General features: G+C 50.0%; 2 protein-coding genes, 1 long non-coding RNA gene, 1 other non-coding gene and 1 pseudogene across 4 annotated transcripts; 3 read left to right on the top strand and 2 right to left on the bottom strand.

The window, feature by feature from the left end:
• Positions 1–31: 31 nt before the first annotated feature.
• Positions 32–6340, top strand: LOC136313018 (uncharacterized). The gene is made up of 5 exons (XR_010727088.1): positions 32–170; positions 486–600; positions 1609–1684; positions 3777–3917; positions 6206–6340. It is a non-coding gene; the product is annotated as an uncharacterized lncRNA (long non-coding RNA).
• Positions 178–11236, bottom strand: GAPDHS (glyceraldehyde-3-phosphate dehydrogenase, spermatogenic). The gene is made up of 11 exons (XM_066243078.1): positions 10362–11236; positions 7702–7864; positions 6480–6576; positions 6231–6337; positions 3268–3358; positions 3056–3174; positions 2579–2660; positions 2143–2294; positions 1823–1985; positions 482–579; positions 178–398 (listed from the first exon to the last, which is right to left on the bottom strand). The coding sequence occupies exons 1-11, from the start codon at positions 10426–10428 to the stop codon at positions 326–328; spliced, it is 1212 nt and encodes a 403-aa protein (XP_066099175.1). The 5' UTR covers positions 10429–11236; the 3' UTR covers positions 178–325.
• Positions 10824–10936, top strand: LOC136313714 (U2 spliceosomal RNA; annotated as a pseudogene).
• Positions 11237–14485: 3249 nt separating the features above from the next.
• On the top strand, positions 14486–18899 carry SBSN (suprabasin). The gene is made up of 4 exons (XM_066243507.1): positions 14486–16216; positions 17584–17649; positions 17758–17802; positions 18722–18899. The coding sequence occupies exons 1-4, from the start codon at positions 14528–14530 to the stop codon at positions 18743–18745; spliced, it is 1824 nt and encodes a 607-aa protein (XP_066099604.1). The 5' UTR covers positions 14486–14527; the 3' UTR covers positions 18746–18899.
• Positions 18900–20588: 1689 nt separating this feature from the next.
• On the bottom strand, positions 20589–20665 carry TRNAM-CAU (transfer RNA methionine (anticodon CAU)). The gene has a single exon. It is a non-coding gene; the product is annotated as a tRNA-Met (tRNA).
• Between the last annotated feature and the right edge of the window lie 5763 nt (positions 20666–26428).

Genomic DNA, 26428 nt, shown 5'->3' with positions numbered 1-26428 from the left:
ACGGCGCCGGCGCGCTGACGTCACGAACTCCGCGCCGCTGAGCGCGGTGGCTGGAGCCGACGCGGGTAGTCCCCGGCAAGGGGGCTGTGGCGGGCCCGTAGCCGCGAGTCCCGGGAGGAAGTGTGGACTGACCCCGTCGGGAACGGTGCAGAGAGACACGGGACGCAGCTGTGAGCACTCGGTTTTTATTTCACCAGCAGACCTGCGGCGCCGGGCCCTTTGGCGCAGAGCGCCCTTCTTCCCCTGGGGAGCCAAGGGAGGGAAGGGGAGGTAGAGGTTCTGGACCCGGGGGAGCACAGGGAAGCAGAGGAAGGGCTGTCCTAGTTCACTTGTCACGACTAAACATATAACAGAGGAGGTCCACCACCCGGTGACTATAGCCGTATTCGTTGTCGTACCTGGAGAGGGCGGGAAGGGAGTTAGGGCATCCTTCCCGATCACCGCAGCCTCCCGCCACGTTCTCTGACCCTTTCCCCTTTACCAAGAAATGAGCTTCACGAAGTTGTCGTTGAGCGCGATGCCGGCTTTAGCATCGAAGATGGACGAGTGGGTATCGCTGACGAAGTCCGTAGAGACAACCTGGGTGTCAGAATTTTGAAGGTGAGTGTGGGTCACAGAGGAAGTGACCCACATTCTGATTTGAGCATATTGACCATCCATTCATCTACGATATTTGGTGGAGTCCTGTTGTGTCCAGGCTCTGGGGGTAGGATATGAAGAAGGCACAGGGGGGCTTTGCTTGTGGGGTCTGGCCAAAGGACACCAACTGCAAACACCTTGAGGCTACACCATCATCATTTCCTGGGAGTAATGCAGGCACTTGGAATGGGCTGGCATAGAGGCGCCCGAGTGGAGGCAGCAAGGCTGGATCTGGATGACTAGGAGAGTCTGGTCAGCTCAGTATCTGAGGTGGAAGGAGCTGTAGCATAGAGGCTCTGAGGATTTTGGCCCTGGTCTGGTAGAAGGCCACAGGAAGGTTTTCAGCAGTTGGGGATGTAGGAGCAGAGGTGGATTTAATGGCAGGTGCACCGGGTATGTGGCATGGTCCCCAACTGCTGAAGGGCCCTGCAAAAACTCAACTTTACATTTTTTTCTAATGACACCAAGTTTGGTTTTGTATGTGCAATTTTAACATTAGTACATATAATATAGTACTTTTTACTTATTTAAAAATATGGTTAACATGTATTTTTATTTCCCCTGTCTTTTTCTAAGGGGCCCAATATTTTCTTCTGTGCCCAGGGCCTCAACTGACCTTAATCCGCCTCTATGTAGGAAGGTTTGATCTTATTTTTGTTAAAATAAGAGGTCCTTGTGGCTGTGTGAGGGTGGACCTGCAGGAGCTAAAGCAGGGAGAGATGGCACTACTGGGAGCAAAGGGGACAGTGACATTTGTTCCTCATCAGGAAGGCACCTGCCCATGGCCTGTCCTGAGCAAGTGTTGAAAAATGGGATCTGTTGTTCACAGAGCATGTATTTAGCACCTGCTCTGTGCCAGCCCTGGGAAGATGGCTGAAGCTATGGAAGTGAAAATACCGTCCCAAATCCTTGTTTTCTTGGAGTGTGTGTGCTGGCAGGACCAACAGTGAGTATGAAATGAAATTTCAGGTGAGGAAAGGGCCACAGAAGGACATTGTGCTGAAGAGGGAGCTGAAGTAAAGACTTGGAGGAGGCAAGGACAGAGGTATGGCCACCTGGGGAGATGTGACCCTCCCAGCCCTGCAGTTCCTATCCTGATACATTGAGAGCAGCTCTTTGGCAAGTGGGAAGTCACACTGTCCCCAGAGGGTTCTTCCCAGGGACTCTTCTCCTCTGTCCCTACCTCATCCTCAGTATAGGCAAGGATGCCAGCCATGGGCCCCTTGGCTGCCGCTCTTATGGCGTCCTTGATGGCTGAATATGGGGTAGGCTGGGCCAGGCGGCAGGTCAGGTCCACAACAGACACATCTGCGGTTGGCACCCGGAACGCCATTCCTGTCAGCTTCCTAGAGAATCCCATATTGGGATGGAGTCAGAACCGAGAGACTTTTTTGACCATCCTCCCCACTGCCCCCTTTTCCTCATCAGACACCTCAAAGATCGGGGCCAGTCCCGTCTTTCCAGACTGTGCCCCCTACCCTGTTACACCTCCTGCCCTCATACCCTTTGAGGTCTGGGATGACTTTGCCCACAGCCTTGGCAGCCCCTGTAGAGGCTGGGATGATGTTCTGGTGGGCTCCCCGTCCGTCTCTCCAGGCCTTCTTTGATGGCCCATCCACTGTCTTCTGGGTGGCCGTGTATGAATGGACTGTGGTCTTGGGGAAGAAGGGGGCTGAGGTGAACCCTTTTTTTTTCCAGGCCTGGGGTGATGGGCCAGGTGTGGAGGTGGGTGGGGCCTCCACCACAGACCACAGGAGGGGAACCTGCAGGCCAGGGCTCAGCCTTGCCTGAGAGTTACATGGTGCTTTAAAAGACTTTACCAATAGTGGGTCTTTCTTCTTGAAACCAGTTTCTTTTAACTTCACACACTAAGCAAATCCTGAGGAAAAGGTAGAGTTTCCCTGCCATCCATCCTGCCCTAGCCCTCTCCCCAACTTACCATCAGTCCTTCCACGATCCCAAATCGCTCATGAATGACCTTGGCAAGAGGGGCCAGGCAGTTGGTGGTGCAGGATGCATTGCTGAAAAGCCCGGTGTGCAGGGCACTGTGAGGTGAGTGTCAGAGCCACCCTACCACCCTTACCTCACTTTGGGGGTATGCTCACAGGCTTGGTTTTATGAAAAGTCAGGATGGGGATGAGAGGGATTGTTGGGGATGACTGCACACTGAAGGAGGCAGCAGAGGTGCAGCTGGGGGAAGCTCTCCAAGCATGCTCTTAGAGTCGTGTATTTCCAACAGTTTTAGGGGAATGTTTATGTGGTGGCTATTAAGAATTTGGGAAGGAGAAGCAGATGGATGTGAAAGAAGCACCAGTGGAAGTGGGGGTGGGGAGACTGAGTCTGATCCCTCCCCATCACGGGCTTCCATGTCCTCTGGGTACCGCTCACACACTTCAGGATGATTGCTGTCCGTTACCTGACAATTTTCATTGAGCCAGGGTTATAGTCCTTTTCATTCACCCCCATGACAAACATAGGTGCATCTGGTGAGGGTGCAGAGATGACTACACGTGAGGCACCTGCCTCAATGTGGTTCTAGGAAAGGAGGAAGGTGTAGTGAATTCCTAAGGTGCTTTGAATGCCATGTCACACCCACTGGCCATCCCTAGACGCCCCTCCCCCACTTACAGAAGCTTCCTCTAAGGACAGGTACACGCCTGTGGACTCCACCACAAAGGGGCTCCCGACAGACTTCCAGGGGATATCTCTGGGCTGCTTGCTGTGGAGGAGTGGCAGTACTGTGCGTCAGTTTCCCTTGCATGGCCTTGCCTTCATAGTCCATGGCCTTTGCTGTTGAAAGGCTGACGAGACACCTTCCCACCTGACATGCAGCCCTCTGTTCTTCCCACCCCACACATACCTAGCTGTTTCAGATGGATTTGTTCCCGCTGGTCTTGCCTCTCACCCTAAACCCATTTTTCTTGACTGTCTCACCCCTGCTATGCCTCCCTATGCAGGCCCCATTTACTCCCTATCCCCGGGGACCAACCCTGACTACTCCCAACCAGGTCAGCCCATTTCTACGGAAGCTGCATAGGATGTGGACCCCAGGAAGGTGAGGCCTGCCCCACTGCTCTAGTTCCCTGCCCTGGCAACCTCACCATGGCCCTTCCTGCCCCTTTTGTCTTTACCACCAGCTTCTGCAACAGGGAGCCTACTGTAGAGGCTGGGCAAGTCCCTGAAGACAGGCCCTACATCCTGGGGGTCATGGGGGAGGGGTGGCACTGAAGCCTGAGGCCACCGTGGATCAGCAGTGTTTAGTAGTTTACATCAGAAAGGTAAGGAACTTTTTGGTTTTCTGTTCTATAAATTTACATTTTTACTTGATAGTTTATCAAACATTTGCATTAAAAACATGTTAAACATTCTTGCTGTTTTCTACTTGGCTTGTATATGAATCTTTTTTCCTCACAGGGCTTATCACAACTGCAGTATTGCTTTTATAATTTTTTTGTTATCATCTGTCTCTTTTGGACCACTCTGTGGCAACAGGACTGGGTCCGTTTCCTTTGTCATTGAGCCTGCTCACCCCAGAGGGGCTCAGTCTGTTTGTGAGGTTATTTTGTATTAGCCATCCTGCACATGTTTACTGAACACCTGCCACGTACCATGTTCTAAGTGCTTCACCTTTACTGAATCGCTTAACCTTCACAACCCAAGGGTTAAAATGCCTTACTGGCATTCTTCAGAGAAGCCAGGGCAGAGGTGAAAGGGTAGGAAGCAGAGCTGGCTGGGAGCACAGGCAGACTGGCCCTCAGGTCTGTACTGGCTGCATGCCAGAATGAATGAACAAATGAGTAGCTTCTGCTTTTCTCCCTGGGTCACCACACATGCTTCTTCTCTTTCCCTGATCATCTGCTCTGTCAGGTCACACTTTTCATCATCTGGCTCAACTAGCTCTTCTCTGACCCCCCCGCCCATTTCCTGCCTTCCAAGTTGGGGAGGAGTGGGCTACTCAAACTTCTGCAGCAGTTGAGTCAGCATGGGGCAAAGAGTTGGGACCTCCAGAGACTCCAGCCCTTTTCCCTAGGCTCTCGGGCTCTGCCTACCTGCTCAGGGGCATGTTTGGAGGATTCTATTCATTCATTCTTCAAGGAAGTGCTGAGTCTACCTTATGGGCCAAAGGAACAGTGGTGACACAAACTGACAGGGCTGTTCCAGCAAGGAGGCTGTGGCCTTGTAGGAAAATGCCCTTCTCAGTTCTCCCCACACACCTGTTAACTTTGGCTGAGCTACCTGCTATGGATGTGCTGGATTTGATCATCATCCGTCAGTTATATGAGGAAGTAGACTCAAGGAAGTTCAGTTCCCTTGCCCAAGATCACCTGACTAGAAAAGGTGGAGCAGGGTAAAGTACACGCAAAAGCAACATCACTCTTGCCTGGAGAACACCCACGGTGCAGTGACAGAGTACGTGGAGGGGGACACAAACCACTGACAAGGCAACACGCGAGTAGGGGTGCACATTGAGAGGGAGAGTGCTGCAAGTGACAGCAATGATGGTCCCCAAGTTGAAGAAAAGGACACGGTATGACTTTGTAATGACCTCTGCCAGAATTGTTTTTGGTAGGATTTCAGACGGGTCCAGCAGCCTCTCCCATTCTCATAGATGCGCCAGTCCCCACCTGCACCCCCTCCCATCCCTGCACCCAGCCCTGACCATCTCATCACTAGCCTTCCTTGCCGTTTTCATCATTCACACACCCCCCCCCCAGTGAAAGGAGCCAGGAGTGGGCCTGCTGGAGAGCGCCGGGAAGGCTTGTGCGCATGCGAGCACAGCACGTGTGAACTTGGCCAGCAGTGGTTCATAATTTACACTAGAAATATAAAGTAGGGTTACTGTTTTCCGCTTTATACATTTTTAGTTTTTTTGATATCTTGAAAATGTTTTATTTGAAGCATATTAAACATCTAATACTGCATTCAACTTACAGATTCTGAATATATCTTTAAGTGGAGAGGATAATTAATATCAGTGAGAATGATGTGAAATGGGCACTAAGAAGCATTGCTCAAGTGTTCTAGGTGCTGGATCGAGGTCCCAAGAGGGGGGTGACCAGTGTGCTGAGGTCCCATGAGAAGGCTCAAGCATAGGGCTCATAGTGTTTGTGGGGCCCTATCAGGAGCTGGGGTTTTATTCTTGGGGTAATAGGAGAGTTCAAGTAGGGGAGTAATGGGTCCAGTTGTTTTAAAAAGCCCTCTGTGGCTGCTGTATAGGAGCTGAGTAGAAGCAGTTGGCTAGATAGAGATCCTGTTTCCTGGGAAGGGAGATGAATAGGTTGGGGGTAGGGGAAGGAGAATCAAGAGGTGAGTTTTAGTCACTGAATTGATACACCTGAGAGAAAACTTGCAAATGTGCGTTAAATAAAAGTATGCTTGAGTACAGTGGGGCATCTTTCTAGATTAATGCTTCTTAACCATTTCAGTCGTCAGGGACCTCCTCTCCAAACCAGTACCGAGAGGCATGCACACACACACACAATGGGGGGGGGGGCTTATGAACCCATGTGAGAGTCTGGAATCCCATTATGGTCATCTGGATACCTCCTCCGTTAATGTGTTGCAGGCGTGCATCAGACAGCTGCCCTTACCTCTGGAAGACACGGATCTCCTGGTTATCCACGACCAGCTGTCCATTCTTGTATTCCACAGTCCCTTTGTATCGGCCATGGGTGGAGTCATACTTAAACATGTACACCTGTAGGAGACAGAATGGCTTCTCGTCTTGGGGTGGCAGGGGTTGGGGAGCTGGCATCCCTGAGGAGTACCTGCCATGGTGAAGGTTCCAGAGGGCTCCCCTAAGCCCCTTCCCCACCTCAATCCTCCCCTTGGCTGCTCACCATGTATTCTGGGTCAATGAATGGATCATTCACTGCGACCACCTTAACGCCTTTCGCCATGCAGGCGCGCAGCACCAGGCGACCGATGCGTCCAAATCTGTCCAGGAACAAGGGTTGTGGGGTTGTCTTCAGGATCCTTGGCCAGTAGACGGAGGGGGGTTGGGAGAGAAGGGAGTAACAGGAAGCTCCACAGGGGACTAAGTAGGAGGGACTCCTCCGTTAGGACCAGGGGTAGTCAACCTTTTTATACCTACCGCCCACTTTTGTATCTCTGTTAATAGTAAAATTTTCTAACTGCCCACTGGTTCCACAGTAATGGTGATTTATAAAGTAGGGAAGTAACTTTAAAAATTTATAAAGAGTTACAGCAAGTTAAAGCATATATATAATAATTACTTACCAAGTACTTTATGTCACAGTTTTGCTAAGTTTGGCAGAATAACTTTATAAAATAACTTCCTATAGTTAAATATCTTTTTAGTTATACTTGGGTTGCTCCGCTACCACCCACCATGAAAGCTGGAACACTCACTAGTGGGCGGTAGGGACCAGGTTGACGACCGCTGGTTGAGGAAGAAGGCAACCAACCCTGTGTGGGTCACTGTCTTGCTCAGATGACCTTGCTATTCTCTTAAGTGATTTACCTACTTCCTCACCTGTCTGTCCTCTGCCCCATTCCAAACTGCATAGCTGGATGTGTTTTTGTAGAACTTCAGGTCATTATGTCTCTGGGACTGAAAACCTCCGCAACTCATCAGTAAAACCAGATCCAAACTCCTTACCGTAGCGTACTAGGCCCGTCTGCTTTTCATTGCTCTCCTTCCTCTTCTTGCATCGTTGATCCACACCAGCACACTGAATTCCTGCCTATCCTTTGTACACTAAGCTGCCACTTCTGCCCCAGCTTGCTGCACACTGTCACTCAGGCCGCACTCCGGGGTTACCTCCCAGAGGTTTTCCCTGATGCCCAGCTAACACTGGCCTCTCCAGTCTCATTATACTCCACTCTGTTCATACAAACATCACCAAACCAAATGTTCCTGATTTGATCATTCTCACCAGAATGTGAACTCTGAGGGGGCAAAGCCCTGTCTACCTTTCCTCAGTTTCTCCAGGGTGGACAGATGAAAACATTGATGGTGAGAAATGTGAAGCTGTCCCATTCGTAACCAGAGGAAAGCCTTTGCCCTCAGCCTCCAGGAAAGGGCCAGGGATGACTCACCCATTGATGCCAACAGTCAGTACCCGTTCCATAGGAACCTTCTTAGGTGGAGGAGGTGGCGGAGGTGGGGGAGGTGGGGATTCCGCCTTGATAGGCTGTGGCGGTGGCGGTGGCGGTGGTGGTGCTTCAACTTTTGGCTCTGGCGGGGGTGGGGCTCTGATCACTGTCAAGGGAGTGAGGGTGGCAATGAACTGCACCGTTACAGTGAGAGAGAGATAGAGCCATTTTTTTCACCCAGAACCTGCTGCTGGCTTCTGGCCCCTAGTGGCCAACCATCTAGCCTAGTGTTTCCCAAACCTACGTGATCCACAGAACGAGTAGCAAGTGGGTTTGCTTTAAAATATCAGTGCCAGGGCCTCTTCCCTGGAGATTCTAATTCAGTGGATTCTATGTATTTTTAACATTTGCTTGGGGTGACATCCTCTGTGACTCAGTTTCCTCCTCTAAAATGCAGATAATAATTCAGAGGGTCACTATGAGGATTAAATGAGGTACTATATCTAGTGCATATGACAGGAGTCTGGGAACATTGCACATACATTTGTATTTCAAAAATATTTTCCTGAATGGTCTGATAATTCATGTAGCTCAGTGGTCTGCAAACTTGCTGTAAGTATTATCCGGGAAGCCTCTCTTAGGGAAATCTGACTCAGTAGGCCTGTTCTGAGGCTCAAGTATTTCTAACAAGCACTTCAGATGATTCTTATCCTCAGAGAAGTTTAGAAAATATAGGTGTATCATAACATGAAATAAATAGAGATCCTTATTAGCTTCCACCTCTCTAAACACACACTCCCATCCCCATACTACATATTAAAATGCTTGTGCTTGGAGGTGTGCTACCGGAGCTGTCGTTGAAGGCTTGAGAGGAGGGGAGGTGTGAGCAGCAGTCAAGGAGCCTGCCTGGCAGGGTTCACGTGGGTATCGGGCCTGATTGTCAGGCCTGGCTCAGCCATCTGGTGTCTGTGTGGCCTTAGGGAAGCTAATGAACTTCTGGGCTGTTTCCTGTCATCACATCTGACCCTCCAGTTGGGGGCTTCTGTAAGGACTCTGATATCTCAATGCCCAGAGGATTTTAATTTTAATAGGGGGAAGTCTAATAGAAGTATTCATGTGGAAAGGGAAAGAGAAGTGTTTGGAGGGAGGTTGGAGGGTGAAGGTGGGATTTGCATTTGGCACTAGAATCAAAAGACCTTGGGAGGTGGTGGGGCTAGGAGCCAGGGGCCAACTGCCTGTTGTCTTCCTGACCTCCCTGGGCTGCCGCAGACCTTGTGGCCTGAGGCGGCACTGTGGGTGTTTGGTAGCAATACAAGTTCATAAAAATATTGGTGTTTGTTGGCGGCAGAGACCCTGTGATTATTGGTGACCTTAAAGATGTTTGCATTCCTTAGAGTTCTGTTTCTGCTACCACGAAAGTTGATTTGTCTATCTGGGTTAAGAGTAGGGATGCTTCCCCTTGGCGACCTGTCAGAGAAAACTCGGGTGGTCCTCCCCTCCCAAATTCCCCTATCCTTCCCCTCCCCTCCACTCTAGGGATGGGGTACGTGGGCCAGAGGAAAGCTGCTGCACTCAGAGGAATTTCACTGATGAACAATCACCTGGCAGGAGAAACACAGGTACAGGAGCGCCCTCCTAATTACAATGACCCTCCCATTTCCTGGGTATCACCATGGGCTAGTAGTGGTGCTGAGCTCACCATGCATTATTAGCTCACAGAATCCTGTGAGGTGTGCACTACAAATCCAGTTTGCAGAGGGGAAACCAAGGCCTGAAGTCACAGAGCAAGTGACAACAGGGAGGGTGTTCAAGGCCCATAGCTGGTCTTACCTGTCTGCTGCTGCATCTTGCTGTCTCCCCCACCCTGGAGCTGCGCCTGAGCCCCCCCCCCCCCGCCATGCGCACCCCTGGGGACTGAGCTTCCCAACTCCTACCCCACCCACCTACCCACCTCTGTCAGTGAGGAGCATGGGAGAAGGGGGTGGAGCGAGAGAGAGTGCAGGTGAGGTAAGGTTGCCCAGTGGTTTTGAGCAGGGACTCCAGAGTCCCAACTCTATTCTGGTGTGAGAGATTAGGAAAGTGTTTTGCGCCCTGCGAAAAGGGAACAGTAAATCACTGACATCTCAAGGTGGTTGTGAGGCTTCAGTGAGCGCAGGCTTGTAAAGTGCTTGTCACAGCTCTGGCAGGTGCAAGCGACCTCATTTTGTGCAATACAGGAAGGGACAAAGCCCACCAACTTCCTAGCGGCTCTTCTGTTCTGGTAGACGGGAGCATCAATTTAGAGAAAGCCAGCTCCCCAAGATTCCTAACTCCAGCGGCTGCCCTCAGAGATGTCCCCTCGTAATCTAGGCTCCAGTACCCGCCCTGGCCCCTGCTTCTATCCTTTCACCGCGCTCGGGGTGGGGGGTCCTGTCCCGTCCACCATCGCGCCATAGAAACCCCTTTGCCAGCAAACGCAGATGGCTGGCAGGCGGGGGAGGGGATCGGCAGGAGGATGGGAGGAAAGCGGCCCAGGATAATTGAGCCAGTGCCGGCTGCTCCCGTGCCTCCTTGTTCCCTTGCCCTTGCGGACACTGGAGAAGGGGGACTCCGTCCGACCGGCAAATGCTGCTCCCTGACCACCCTCTCTTCCCCTCAGCCGGGGCTCTCCATTTCTCCCTCACCGGGGCACGGCTGTCGAAGCAGCTGGACAACGGTGACATTGGTGAGGACGATATCGCGTTTCGACATGGTCTCCTAAGGTTTCATAGCCTAGCCCTGCCCAGGAACCCGCCAGCGATGTTACTGCGACTCGGGCGCCACGGCTGATGGGGCGCGAGATTCCTGCCATGACGTCACAGTCCAGTGATGTCACAGAGGCGGCGGCACGAAGGACTGATCCCATTGGAGGGATGTGCGGCCCTCGCGCTGTGTACTACCTAGGAATCCAACGTTTTACGTTGGTCCTCAAAGCCCTTCCCTCCTCTCTCTCCCTAAACACTCTGGCTCCCTGCTGTTCCTTGACACATACGCCACCCCCATAGTTACCCTCGCTGTTATTTTATGCTTGGGATGCCTGGCAAGAGCTTTCCTCAGCTGGCTGCCTCTTGGTTTTCCTCAGGTGTTACCTTTTAAGAGGTTCTCCCATCGTTTCTTGGCCTTTTGGCTGTGATCAAGTGTAGTATGTATCTGTTCTTATCAGTTTGAAAGAGGTCCTTCGGACCCCCCATCTAGTTTTCTCCTTTTTCAGTCACTACCTGCCATCATCCTCCCCCACTCAATGTACCCACCTTTCAGGAAGCCTTGTCTGACTTCCCATCCTGGGTTAGATGTTCCAATGTGCAAAACCACTCCAGTGTTACACACTATTATTTTTATGTTCCTCACAGCGTATGTCTCTCTCTCTGAAAAGTCATCTTTATTCATTTGTTTTCTTACCAATTGTCTCTGCCCACTAGACCAAGCTCTGGGAGGGAAGAGTACTTGTCTACCTTGTCAGTTTTATGCCAATCAACTAGAAGGATGTTTGTTACTTAGAAGGCACCCATTCAGTAAATAATACCAGAATAAATAAATGTCACCTCCTCAGGTGTTTTCTGATCCCTAATCTTAAAGGAACCTTTAAGGCATATCATCTCATAGAACTCATTCTTTTTCTTGTGGCTTTCATGCATTTTAACATGATCTAGTTATGATTTACTTGTTCACTTCTGTCCCACAAGGCATGCATTCTTGTTTGTTTTATTCACTACTGGACCTCCAGCGCCTAGAAGTGTGCCTGACACAAAGCAAGCTTCCCTTAACGTTTGGGGAGGAACAAAGGGACAGATGGCTCCCTTCCCCTAAAGCACTAGGGGTGGGGGCTTGCTTGCATGTCTGTTACTCACAGGCAGGCACCTTCACCTGCAGGGCCAGTTGACACACAGCTGTGACCAAGTTTTAGAGGTATGGGGTTTGGGCCAGGAAGGAGTCACCATCCCAGATGTGTGGAAGCAAGAAGGGGCAGAATGATGTAATCTCCTCCCCAGACCTCCATGAGAACTCAGTTTGCTAAGCACCTGCCAGGAGCCTGAGTGAGAGTGAGGCCTTACTGCTTGGATGGCCTGGGAGAGCTGGAACTGAAACTAAATTGAGTGTATATACAAATGGGGAGATTTCAATCGACCAGTCATAAAAAGATAGTAATTAAACAAAGGGGAACAAACTTTACATGTATGATCAAGGGAGGGAGGGAAGACCACACAAATAAAACCAGGATTGAAAAAGAAACAATTTTGTACACCTTTACAATAATGAATATGAAAATCTCAGTGAAATGAAAATATTTCTTAGAGAATATAAAGGATCAAAATTGGTACAAAGAGAAATGGCAAATCTGAGTAGACCAGTAACAAGAGACAAAAGTTGAGATCTATTCTCCCAAAGCCCAATTCAGATCCCTATTTTATGGCAATATTTGCGTAAGCATCAGGAGCAAATATTTGCCAGTCTATAGGAAGTGCTGCAGTTCCTAACTAGACCTGGACAGCCTGTGGCAGCTCCTGGGTGGCGAGGCTCTCGCAGTGCGCGTGCTCAGAGGCCTGTGGATCGGCAAGCACACTGTGACTACTTTCATGGCAAACTTCTTACGAATGCCTTGGGTGAGCTGTGATGGCTCGGGGTCTGAAAGCTCCCCCACTTGCTCTAGGAAGGCTGCACAGCTGCGTTACCCAAACCAGCAGAGGATGGCAGGCCAACCTCACCGGGACAGATGCCAAAATCCGGAACCAAACAGTGGCCAATGGGAATGGAACACTGGGGAGGGGGACTGAGGCTGACCGAAGACGCTAAGCTGGTACAGAGAGAGGGATGGAAAGAGATATAAGAAACCCCACCTGTCAACCTCAGGGAGGGTTAGGATTCTGGAGCTCCCCACCCAGCAATATCCTGGCATGGGAAACTCCCTAATTTAGACACTGGACAGAGCAGAAAAGCCACTCCTGAGGTTGCCCAGGGACTTGGCTTGATCCCGGGAGCATGAAACTGGGAAATAGATTTGATGAGCTCAAGCATGGAGAGGTGGTACAATTAGTCACTCTCTATAAGCAGAGCCCAGAGAAATCAGAAACTCCTGGGCCTCTGGGTCAGGATGCCTGGTTCTGGGTAGAGCCAAGTGTCCGGGATCTGGGGTAGAACCCTGGGTCCTCTAAGGGGAGTGGGCCTTGTTGTCCTTGTTTGAGCAAAGCCCGAAAACACAGGCAGATTCTCACCACACCTGGGCACCCACACACATAACTCTGCCACCCCCACGTGCTCACACCCTGCACATTCCTTCCTGCCCGGCCTTCCCACTAGAATCCCACCTCCACCCCCTCTCTCAGGGGGTGGCACCCAAACCCACATATCTTTCACCCCTGCACCCAACTGTACCCACCCACTGGCTCTTGTCCTTCTGGTCTCTGTCCCCTCCCCCAAACTAGCTTCTGATAGATTTTCTGCCACAGATATACCAACCACTGCCTACCCTTCCTCTTGATGCCCCGCTTCAAACCTAGGCCAAACTAGGTTTCCCCTTCCACTGTTTCCCCTTCCAACCCATGCTTCTGTAGCAGCACCTGGAGCTTCAGGTTGGGACTTAGGAGTCTCTAGTCGGAGGAGGTCAGGAAGAATGAGCTCCTGGCCCCCAGCCCAGGTTCTGGCTGACAGTCTCCTGCTGCTCTGGGTCTTCAGCCCCTCCCCATGGCTGCCTAACCGGCTTTTCAGGAGACACTGCGTCCTGTCCCAGCTCATGTCAATCAGCCCCCCCCTGCCCTTGCCCAAGGGCTGGGAGGCAGGAGGCTAGGGTTCTGTGATAAGAATGTGATCCTGGCTTCCCTTCCCAAAGGACCCTAGGCACCCATTCCCTCAGACCCCTCTGAGACTCAGGCTCAGGCCTAGCCTCTCTTCTCTTGCCTTCTCCTAACCATCCATTTGTTCAATCTATAAATGTTTATGAAACTTCAGGCAATGTTCTAAAAGTTGGGGATATAGCAGTAATCAACGAAGACAAAGTCCCTGTCCTCTGGATGTTTATAATCTGATAGGTGAGGCAGACAATAAAAAAGATAATTTTGGGTTGTGGTAAGTGCTATAAAAACCAAAGGATGATATTACAAAGTATACCTGAGGGATGGCCAGCGAAAGTTTTCTGAGGTGACTTTTGAGCCAAAAACAGAATGAGGAGCAACCTGCCATGTGAAGATCTGAGTTCTGCATAGAAGATAGAGAAAACAGCAAGTGCAAAAGCCCTGGGGTAGGAATGACCTTGGTATGTTTGAGGACCAGGCAGAAATCCTGAATGGCTGGAGAGGGAGGGTGTCACCAAGAACAATACGAACAAAGTCTGATGATTCCCTCAACTCCCTGAGAGTGCTCCCCTCCTCCTTGACTGCATTTTCTATCTTTCTAGAATCTCACTGCTGAGAAGCTAGATCCTGGATCCCCTGAGAGGAGTGAAGATGCTTAGGAACCAGGGATGGGGGTAATTGAAGGTGGAATTGGGAGAGAGAAGGCCTGGTTAGTGGGTGAGGAATGAAAAGAGGAGGTGGTTGGAAGGGCAGACATCTAGGCTCTGGGGGTGGAGGGCTCAAGCTGTGCAAGGAGCAAAGATGCCATGTGTGTGTTCTCCATTCATGACTCACCTTCTCTTCCTCCTCCTCTTTGTTGCTCAACCCCAAATCTCCCTGGAAAATACCTTCTTGACTGAGGACCAAGTCAGTGCCTCACAGGGGTAATTGAGTCATGAGGGGTGGAGAAGAGGGAGGGAGCAGAGGATAAATAGCAGCTTGGCTTTGCTGGTTCCTCTCTGCATCCTTCTCAGTCTCCCAACAATATGCATCTTGCCAGTTTGGTCAGTTCCTGCTCCTTCCTACTGCTACTGGGGGTCCTGCCTGGATGGGCTGCCAAGGATGACCCCATTGAGAAGGTCATTGAAGGAATCAACCGAGGCCTGAGCAATGCAGAAAGAGAGGTGGGCAAGGCCCTGGAAGGCATCAATAATGGAATCACTCAAGCTGGAAGGGAAGTGGAGAAAGTTTTTAACGGACTTAGCAACATGGGGACCCAGGCCGGCAAGGAGCTGGACAAGGGGCTCAACCACGGCTTGGACAAGTTAGCCCATGGGATCAACAATGGCATCGGACAACCAGGAAAGGAAGCAGAGAAGCTTGCCCATGGGGTCAACAACGCTGCTGGACAGGTTGGGAAGGAGGCAGACAAAGTGATTCAGGGGGTCCATCATGGGGTCAACCAGGCGGGAAGTGAGGCAGGAAGATTTGGCCAGGGGCTCCACCATGCTGCTGGGCAGGCTGGGAATGAGGCGGGGAGGTTTGGCCAGGGGCTCCACCATGCTGCTGGGCAGGCTGGGAATGAGGCGGGGAGGTTTGGCCAGGGGCTCCACCATGCTGCTGGGCAGGCTGGGAATGAGGCGGGGAGGTTTGGTCAGGGGATCCACCATGCTGCTGGGCAGGCTGGGAATGAGGCGGGGAGGTTTGGCCAGGGGATCCACCATGCTGCTGGGCAGGCTGGGAAGGAGTTAGACAAGTTTGGTCAGGGGATCCACCATGCTGCTGGGCAGGCTGGGAAGGAGATAGACAAGTTTGGTCAGGGGATCCACCATGCCGCTGGGCAGGCTGGGAAGGAGGCCGACAAGTTTGGCCATGGAATTCACCATGGGCTTAATGAGGCCTGGAAGGAAGGAGAGACGTTTGGTCAGGGGGTCCACCATGCCGCTGGGCAGGCTGGGAAGGAGGCAGAGAAGTTTGGTCATGGGATTCACCACGGGATTGATGAGGCCTGGAAGGAAGCAGAGAAGTTGGGTCACGGAGTCCACCATGCTGTTGGGCAGGCTGGGAAAGGAGATAAAATAGTCCAAGGGATCCATCATGGAGTCAACCAGGCTGGGAAGGAGGTGGAGCCGTTTGGCCGGGATATTCACTATGCTGCAGAGCAGGCTGGAAAAGAGGGAGACAGAATAGTCCAAGGTGTCCATCCTGGGGTCAACCAGGCTGGGAAGGAGGTGAAGCCATTTGGACAGGGTGTTCACTATGCTGCAGGGCAGGCTGGAAAGGAGGCAGACGGAATAGTCCAAGGTGTCCATCCTGGGGTCAACCAGGCTGGGAAGGAGGTGGAGCATTTTGGCCAGGGAGTGCACTATGCTGCAGGGCAGGCTGGAAAGGAGGCAGACAAAATAGTCCAAGGTGTCCATCCTGGGGTCAACCAGGCTGGGAAGGAGGTGGAGCATTTTGGCCAGGGAGTTCACCATGCCGTTGAACAGGCCGGAAAGGAGGCAGACAAAGTGGTCCATGGGGTCTACGATGGGGTCAACCAGGCCGGGAAGGAGGCAGAGAAATTTGGCCAAGGGGTCAACCACGCTGCTGGCCAGGCTGGAAAGGAAGCGGAGAAACTTGGCCAAGGTGTCCACCATGCTGCTGGCCAGGCCGGGAAGGAGTTGGACAGGTTGCAGCAGAATGTTCATAATGGGGTCAACCAAGACGGCAAGGAGGCCAACCAGCTGCTGAATGTAGGTGAACAGGGGTGGGGAAATGGGGAGAAGGGGGCTGGGGAGGGAGAGGTTAAACCCTTGAGACATTTGGGAGCCCAGGTGGCCTTCACATGGTGAAAGAAGCTCAGACAGCTATGTAACCAAATCCTCCGTCTTTCTCTACTGGTCGGATGGATCAAGCCAACTTAACTTCAAAGCTTTATACCAGACAGTGTGAATGTGACCCAGCCCCACCTTAGGGAGCTGCCCTCCTAGTTAAGGAGGTCCAGAGAGGAACATGAAGTCTGTCCTGGGGAACAGGAAAACAGGAAACAGTTACCGAGCCAAAGTCTGTTACAGTGGGAGCAGAATGAGTGCTGAGACAAGAACAGAACATCATAGTGTGAGCACAAGGAATAGCTTTGGAGTTAAGCCCTTTTCTGTTTAATTTTCATAACGAGCTTTTGAGGTAGTCAGGGTGAGGAGGCTGACTTGACTCCCCGATTCTCAGATAAGGAAACTCAGATAGCACATAGCCTTGGCAAATCGCAGGTCCAGGGTCTTTCTCTTCCCCCACATTGCCCCATTAGAGCAGGTCTCCTGGAGGATTTTTGACCTCCATTTATGTAGAGGGAACAGAAACTGAAGGGCAGGAGAGAGGCAAGCAGCACCGTGCACAGACAAACGGGCACCAAGCCGGGGGCTTGGCAATGGAAGGCTAACTCCTGCCTGCCTCAATTCTACACTCTCTAATCTCCATGAGGAGTCTTTGGGACACCATCTTGAGGACTGGCCCAGGCCTCAAAGCCCATAGCTACACTGGCAGCCAGGCAGGGAGCCAGAGATGATGAGTGGGGGAAGGGACTATTCAGAAAGCATGCACGGTAGGGAAAGGGCTCTGAGACAGACGGCAGGATTCACCATGTAGAGGACAGAAGAGAGGGGTTTGCCATAGGACTCCAGCTGGCAGCAGCATTCAGGTGGCATTGCTGAGTGTCTGGGGATAGGATTAAAGATGGAGACCAACCTGAGTTAGGGGTCAGGCTCAGTGTGTGTGGAGGGGGTAGAGTTGAGGTCAGGGCTGAGGTTAACTATGGTCTAGGTAGTTGCATGAGTCCACTGGGATTCCTTTCTAGTCATCAGTCCCCTTCTCTGACAGGCCCATCTCATCAACTAAAATAAAAGGGAATTGGGGGAAGACTAGTCAATAAGGGCAGATATTCTTCCTGGCTTTTCTTCTCATCTCCCACAGAATTACCATGGCAACATGGCCTTTGGGGTTCTTTCTGAACAGTGAAGGGGAAGGGGGGTAGTCACCCTAGAGGGAAGCAGGTAGCTGGGAAGGGGAGCTTGGGGGACCTTCAAGGGCTGAGGGATTATAATGTTGGTCTGGGCTTTGTCCACAGGGCGGTCATCCAGGCGGATCCACCGGCCATCACGGAGGGGGCGCAACCACAACATTAACATCTGGAGTAAGTCTCCCGAACAAAGCAAGGACTTGGAGGTGGGGGAGTGGAGTCCCTCCTAGGATGGTGGTGGGATGCATGCTGGACACTGACCCTCTTGTCCTTGAATTCCAGGCTTCGGTCAACAAGCCCTTCATCAACTTTTCAGCTCTGTGGAGGGTGAGTGTCCACACGGTCTCAGATGTATGCTCTTCGTCGTGGGAGATATTTGTATACTCCTTCCCATTGCCTATTCTTGGACAACTCCACTGTGGACAGACTCTCAGCCTTTCAAAGACCATCCAGCCCATTCCCTAGCTCTGCTTATCTCTGTCTTCACCTGCTCCTTGCCCTTCACACCCTGCTTTCATCTTTTGGATGCTTTTCATCGCCACTGAGGCAAACACAAGCTTGCAAGAGAGACCTCCAGAGGTGTATGTGAATCTGTGAGCCAGGGAGAGAGCGGCAGCTGAACCTATCCCCTCATGTGCCCACCATCTCCCTTAACTCTCCCCTACCTCAAATCACCGCACAAACACACCCCTGCTGCTCAGCCCTGCCTCAGTATGCTCGTGGTGCGAACTGGTAGCTCTGTCCTTTTCCTGGTTGACACCTCCCACCCCCCACCCTACCTGCAGTATAGGTTCCTGTGGGATCCTGGCCCTCACTCTGGGACCAAAATAAACGCCTAGCTCTACTCTTTGGATTGAATACCTCTGCTACCTAAGGCTGGGGCAGGAGGGTGAGGAGGTGTAACAGCTCTTTAAACTGCTCCTGGAACCCAAAGGCATGCCTTATTGCTTCCTGGGCTATGGGGGTGGCGGGATCCTCTGAGGTAAAGCAGACAAGGCTTCTCAGTTCTTATGCCCTCCACCCAGTATCTCTGCTATTAGGGTATAGGTTGTATTGACTTCCTAGTCGTTTTCAATCTAGGTGCTACCTTCCTTAAAATATTCCCCAGACATAGACAATTCCTGGGCCAAAATAGCCAGTCTCCCTCTAATTTCTCGGGGTGGGGGGAAGTACGTGAGAGCTGGGATCTTGGTGCCCTCATGACTGCATACCCTGCATTCACTCTCTATCTCCTCCTCTCTTCCAGAGCGTCGCCAACATCATTCCCTAAATTGATGCAGTGACTTTGCTGAGCAGACTGACATTCCTGCTGCCAGATCAGCTGAAATGACTCCGAGGAGCTGGGGATGGGGTGATAGATGTCGGGGGTCCCTTAAGGGAACTGTACTGAGATTTGTGAATAAATATGATATAATATACTCTCATCATGGCCCACATGCTCCCTAAGGAGGGGTGTTGGGCGGGGGGCTTGTCTTTTCTCTTCTTGCTTCTTTGCTGAGGGAGCTGGACGGGTTGAGCTGATGTACAGGACGGGTTGAGCTGATCAGATCTAAGAAGGCACTTACAGGGATAAACTGTGTTTCATTAGTGTGTAGGGTCCGTGGCCAGCACTGGGAGGAGCAATATGCAGGGAAAGCCTTTTCAGGCCAGCAGCAGGGGCAAAAACACCAGGGAAGGGATGGCAGGGACCTAGGGAAAGCCAAAGGAGTTAGCATCCTCATTCAGGGCATGTTACATCAAAGGAATAACAATGACCTCTTGAATGTATTGTGCAATTTAAGCCTGCTAAGCTCCTGGACAGGTGCTTTATGTGCATGACATCACTGAAACCTCCCAACCACCTAGTTAGGTAAGAGGTACTGTTATTACCCCATTTTATTGAGAAGCTTGCAGAAGCTCGCACAGGGTAAGAGACAGGACCAAGGTCACATAGTATTTGGAGGGAGGAACAGCCAAAGAGCTACAAGGGATATTCTGAAAACAAAGAGGTCTTTCCCTATTTGGCATCAGTAGGTATGGGAATCAGTGAATACGGAGAGAAGAAAGAGATACATTCGGGAGATCCTCTCATGGGGAGGAGGACCATGATGACAGTGGCACACTGATGACAGTGGTGACAGGAGGGAGAGCTTCTTTACAAAGACAGGAATGGTGATTCAGGAAGCCCAGTTTTTAGATCTGCGAGTGACTTAAAGCCTGGTGGAACCATCATAGCAACTACTAGGACCTGAGCACTGTGTTCCAGGTCCAATGTGAAGAGCTGTTCATTCTCTGTAACCGTTAAAACCTCCCCCACCCTAAAGGCAGAAGTCCTCTAATGATCCTCATTGCATGGGTGAAGAAACAGGCTCAGAGGGGTCAGGGTACTTGCCCGGGTACCCTGTGAGAAAGCAGCAAGCCTTTCTGCTGCCAGAGCCTGATCTTTCATAGTTGCCTATAAAATTTCTAGAACACTTGCCAAGCACTAGCCTGGTTGCTGGGGGATCTGCATTCCAATCAGGACCGTGTGCCTGTAGGCAGCTTACTTCCCCTCTAGGGGCCAGTTTCCTCCTATATAAAGCAGGGACTCGTGTCTGCAGGAGAGGACTATAAATATGGCTTCCAGCTTCAAAATTCCATCAATTATGGGACCAAATATAAGAGACAGTGTCCTTGCCTCTGAGGAATTTACAAGCTTCCTGAAGAGACAAGGCATATAAACAGAACATGAAAACAAATACAAGGCAATGCATCAGTAAGAACTAAATGACACAGCAGGGAGGGGAGGGGCCTGCATACTCATGATAAAGGTGCTGTTCCAGACACTTTATATTCATTGCATTTTTCCTTATTCATAGATTACCATCATTTTAATCCCTTATGTTCCTTTTCCTACCCTGCAGTATTTTGTTTATTTTTTTAAGTGAGAGAAGGGGAGTTAGAGAGACAGACTACTGCATGAGCCCAGGCTGGGATCCACTTGGCAATCCCCATCTAGGGCCGATGCTCGGACTAACCGAGCTATCCTCAGCACCTGAGGCCGATGCTCAGACCAACCAAGCAACTGCTGCGAGAGGAGAAGAGACAGAGAAGAGGGAGAGGAGGAAAAGAAGCAGATGGCCATTTCTCATGTGTGCCCTGACCAGGGATTGAACCTGGGACGTCTGCACATGAGGCTGATGCTCTATCCACTGAGCCAACCATCCAGGGCCAGAATATTTTATTTTGAAAATATTTCAAACTTAGCACAAAGGTGAAGAACTTTAGAGTGGATGCCTGGATACCCACTATTTAGATTCTACCACTAACATTTTAACTATGTTTGCTTTGTCATACATCCGTTCATCATACACATCTATCCATCTAGCCATGTATCAATACATTTTTGATGCATTTCAAAGTAAATTTTAGACATCTGTTTTTTGCATTAGAGAAAAAGTAGCATTCATTCATAGCACACATTATTGAAAGTCTACTCCGTGCTGGGCACTGTTTTATATGAACTGGAGGATTCCCTTCTGAAAGGTGAATATTCAAGGGAATCATACTTTCACAAAGTAAAAGCTTTCACTGATTTTATCTATATGCACATTTTCTTGCTGGGTTTGCTTTCCAAAGAAATATAGAATAAATCAATATGTACTAGGAATCAATCCTGGGAGGCTTCTGGAAAAAAAGGGCTTAGCCGGTTTTAAAGAGTAAAAGAAGCACGGTACATGATTGCCCCAAGGCCTGCACACCATTCCCTCTGCTAGGATTGTACTCTATACGCCCCCCTTTTAATGAAAGTATATGGTTGACCATTCGCAACAACATGGATGGACCTAGAGAGTACTATGCTAAGTGAAGTAAGTCAGACAGAAAAACAAATACGGTATGATTTCACTACATGTGGAATCTAAAAAGCAAAACAAAAAAAACAAAACAGAAACATACATAGATACAAAGAACAAATTGATAGTTGCCAGAAGAGGAGTGGGGTGGGAAGATAGGGAAAAAAAAATGGGGAATTAGAGCTACAAACCTCCCTATCCTTATCGTCCCTATGTTGGCTTCCGGTCGACCACCCAATCTAAACAAAGGGCCATCTTTGTTATTCTCTCTCATGGCATGCTGATTTTTTTCTCTATAGTGTTTGTGACAATTTATAGTTATATATTTACTTGTTTCATATCCATTTCCCCTCTAGACCAAGAGGTTCAAAAGGAGAGGTCGAGGCCAGGCACAAATAGCTGGCACCTGGTCCAGGGGAAGCTTGAGCAGACCTGGAAAGAGCCTTGGAATAAGTGTGAGCAAGAACGAGACTCCTGAGGCAGATAGGTGGAGCCAGGCCAGGGAGTAACAAAGACAGGAGGGGCCAGTTTCTGCAGATGTGGAAGGACAGGGAGAGGAATCTGGGTGGACCTGCACAGCCATCTTTATTGGGCGCTTACTATGTCTGTGCTAAGCACTTACAGACATGATTCATCCCATCCCCACAACCTCCCCATGAGGCAGGTACCATGATTATTCCCCTTACAGATGGATAAAGTTAAGGTTCAGAGAAGGCAGACAGTTGCCTGAGGCCACCCAGCTAGGAAGTGGTGATGGCTGGGGCTCTATTCAAGAACAAGTCCCTGCTGGTGATCTCTGCTAGTGAGGTAGCATGCTTCTCTGGGGCCCTTGGGAACCAGGCTGCTTCAGAATTCAGTGGTCCCTCCTCTATCGAGGGGGTTAGGTTCCAAATCCCCTGCGATAGGCGAAAATCTGCGAAGTAGCAACCTTATATTTATTTTATTATTTATATATATATTTTAAGGCTTTATAAACCCTCCCTGCATTCTTATAAACCTTTCCCACACTGTTATTAACCTTTCCCACACTCTTATAAACACTTCCTATGTTCTTAAACACTTTCTACACTCTAGAAAATACTCATTTTACCACAAAAATAACTAAAATAATAAATATATAAAAAATACCTATATACTGCAAAATCCCACAATATAGTGAAAAATCCGTGATACACAATTAGATATATACGATTTAAAAATCCGTGATACAGTGAGACTGTGAAAAGTGAACCATGTTATGGCGAGGGACGACTGTAAGTCCTCTTTAAAAAATAAGGTTATGCTTTTGGCTTTTTCAGGAGATGCATGTGTATCTCTTAAAATTAAACAACTGCTGAGAAAGCATTCCAACAACATTAATGGCCCAACACAAGCAAGAGCATATATTGAGTGCCTCTGTGTGCCCAGCACTGCTCTAAGCTCTTTGCATTATTATCTCATTTAACCCTCACATTCACCTCTTACAGATAATTAAACTGCTGTACAGATGATTAAAGTCATGGCTAGTAAGTGGTGGAGGTAAGATTTCAACCCAGACTTCAAGATAAACTCTGTGAACACGGTGATCCAGTAGATTCTAGTTTGAGGCCCAAGGCCGCATCGGAGGGAGCAGAGACACTTCCCAGACTCAAGGCCTCATCTCCTCTTTTTTTTCTTTTTTTTGAGTCCAGCTTTAGACCCCACCTGCAAGCCTCCTCCTTGATCTCTGTACCTCCCTCTCTTTGCATCAGTCGGTTCCCCAGAGGAACCCTGTTACCACCTGAGTTAGATCATAGCCTTCCTGAACCCTTGGCTGGTTCCACCTCATGCAGAGTAAAAGTTGGGGTCTTCACAATGATTACCTCTTTGATTTCAACTCCTCTCCTTCCCTCTTGATCTAGCCTCAGAGCCCTTGCACTACCATTCCCTTGCTAGAATACTCTATTTTCAGACATCCCCATGGCTCAATCTCTTTGGGTCTCATTTCATAGGTCGTCTGAAGCAGACCTTTTCTGACCACCCTATTTAAAATACCCCCTCCATCTTCTCTATTTCCTCACTTCACCGTGTGTTTTTTGTTTTGTTTTAGCAAGTGAGAAAAAGAAACAGACAGACAGAAAGGGAGAGAGATAAGAAGCATCAATTCTTTGTTGCTGCACCTTAGTTGTTCATTGATTGCTTTCTTATATATGCCTTGACCAGGGGGCTACAGCTGAGCCAGTGACCTCTTGCTCAAGCCAGCAACCGTGGGCTTCAAGACAGCAACCTTTGGGCTCAAGCCAGCAATCATGGGATCATGTTTATGATCCCATGCTCAATCCAGCGACTCCGTGCTCAAGCTGGTGAGCCTGCACTTAAGCCAACAACCTTGGGATTTCCAATCTGGGTCCTCTGCATCCCAAGTTGACACTATATCCACTGCACCACTGCCTGGTCAGGCTCCACTGTGTTTTCTTCATAGTGCTCATCACCGCCTGATATGTTTATCATCCAGCTTACCCCACAGTGAACATGAGCTTCCTAGGAAAGAGATTTTGATGATTTTGTTCTATGTGGTATCACCAGTGCCTAGAACAGGCACGGCACAGGGTACGTGTTCAATAAATATTTGTTGAATGAATAAAAGCTGAAATCAGAGGGCCCTGAACATCACATGGGCATGGCAGATTCGTAGATGCAATCATGTGCAAAACAAGGGAAGTGTTATGATGTTTGGAGTCAAGACAGACTTGGGTCAAATTCTGACAACTTCATTTTACTATAATCTTTTCATGTATGATCTTGTGTATGTATTAACACTCTAGGCCTCAGTTGCCTCATCTGTATATATCTACCTCTTGAGGTTGTAATAAGGATGAAATGAGATCATGCCTATGAAAGTAACCCATCTTCTACTGAGTTGACGATGGGTACTTAATAGCTATGCCTTAAGACAGAAATGATGTGATGGTGACCTCTCAGGTCCAGAGATATCTGAAGGCAGTTTTTCTCAGAAAGGTAGAACATGGGACTTCTGGTGGTAGGGGAGAACTTAGGGGTCTGTGAACATGGCTCTAAATAATTTTAAACCACCCAATGAGAGAAACTCTTTCCTCAGTTTTCTTTGAAGCTTTCTGATTATGTTAAACAGGAGGACTGGATTTCCCTGCTGGTATGCCTTGAACATCTCTCTCATACTTGCTAATCTCCCTTTTTAATAAACAGGAGGCAGAAACTGCAACCATCTATAATGATACCATTGTTTGCTTCTCACTATGTTCTTCTGGTACTTTCTATTGATGGTGATTTTGGCTTTCCACTTCCAACAGCAATACAAAATATTCTCTTAAACATATTAAGAAAATAAGCTAAAGAAAAAATATTAGTAATAGAGAAGGGAGAGGGCAGATACATGCCACTGTGAAGGCGGTGTCCCGAGGGGGAAGTGTGGGAAGAAGTCTGAGTCGGCCAGCGCTCTGCCTCCTGCCTGGGACCTTGCCCTGCGGTAGCGGGAAGCAGCAGGCTCAGGCGCGAGGGTCTCCATCACCAATCCTGGGGGCTCAGGATTACTCCTGCTCCCTGCCCACCACCAGGAGCCAGGGAAAAAACAAAACCAATTCTATCCAGAGAAGAATAAGGGCTTTGAAAAGTAGGGAGAGGTCTGAGACACTGAGGTGACAGAAAATGCTGGGCGTTGAGGCTTAGGAGTGAGGTAGGCTGGGCTCCGGCTTCGACTCTACCGCACATTCACACGGCCTCTCTGAACTCCAGGTTCACTGTCTCTAAATGGACTAATAATAATACCGATCTCCAGAGCTGTCTGAGCCTTACATTGCTTAGTCCTGTACTGGATACACAGAAAGCCCGTGGTAGACAAGAGCTGCAGTCATTATTATTATTATTACTACCACCATTTATTATCATCATTAGAGAGCCAGAAATGGAATAACAGGGAGGTAGGAGCTGCTGAGGACAGACAGGGATTGTGTTTACAAGGTAAGAGGTGTTGAATGTTACAAGTTGGGGTGTGGATGTTGGGGTGGAGAAAGAGACTAACTGGGAGATATTGAGAAAGGCTGATGGAAACTGGTCCCTCCTAGCTGGGTGATGAATGGCAGTGATATGAGACCATGGCAAGTGGGAGGGTCTGGGACTCCCGAGAGTACAGGGCAGCCATGCTCACTAAGCATGAAGGAGACTTGAGGAGGATGCCAGGGTTCTACATCCTGAGCGGGGACCCGAGAGAGTATCACGCTGCTGACTTAGGGCTCCCACCCTTGTGCTGACCCTGCCTCCCTTGTGAGTGCCATCCTGGCCCCTGGGGGAGGCTGGGGGGTGGGTGGGGTGAGCTGGTGCAGTCCCAGCCCTCCCAGGAGGCCATGAACTCACATGAGTGTCCCCTCTACCATGGGTAAACAGGATGGGTGCCTGGGGGAGCCGCTCCCTTCCTAGGTCTTTTCCTCCCACGCATCCCTGGGGGTGGCTGGCCCACCCAGCTCCCCTGCTCCACACCCAGCTTTTTCAGCCAAGAGCCACCAGGATGCTAACTGCAACACTCTGATGACCACTCTCGGGGCCATGGCTGTTTCTTTCCTGGACACCTGGGGTCCCTACTGAGACCTGAGGCCAGTCTCACGGCTCCCAGGCTCCCTGTGAGCTGGAGGGTGTGGAAGAGAGTGAGGCAGTCACCTTTATGTAGCAGCATGGGAGAGGAGAGAAATGGGAGGGGCAAAGGCCAATTGAAACTTAGAGAAAAGACCAAAAAGGGGACCTGAATCCCATTCTGGTCCCCCCAAGTTAGGCTGGCTGATACCTAGGGTGGGTCCTGTTCCCCTGGGTTACCTACCCCTGCCCTGCTGGCAGGGCTCAGCCTGTGATTCCCCTCCACCTGCCACCTGGAGGAGACACCAACAGCCTATCTCCTGAGATGCCCCCATCCCCACCCTGTGCCCCAAATTCCTGGGGTTGGGAAATTAGAACACTTTTGCACTCATCTCATTCCATTTCTTCCTTCCTCCCTGATACACGGGCTCCCTCTCTGTTTCAACACAGACTTTCAGACTCACAATTACAGCTCATTACCCTATCGGTAGCTGGCCCTGAGTCACTGGGGGAGGGACTCAGGGATGCCCATCCCTGTCACCTTTTCCTAAGCTACAGTATAAGGAGTAGTGGCAGGGAGG

Source organism: Saccopteryx bilineata, chromosome 9 (genome assembly GCF_036850765.1).
Source record: "Saccopteryx bilineata isolate mSacBil1 chromosome 9, mSacBil1_pri_phased_curated, whole genome shotgun sequence".
Lineage (NCBI taxonomy): Eukaryota > Metazoa > Chordata > Mammalia > Chiroptera > Emballonuridae > Saccopteryx > Saccopteryx bilineata.
Note: the sequence above shows the minus strand (reverse complement) of the source record. Positions and strands in the feature narration are given on the sequence as shown.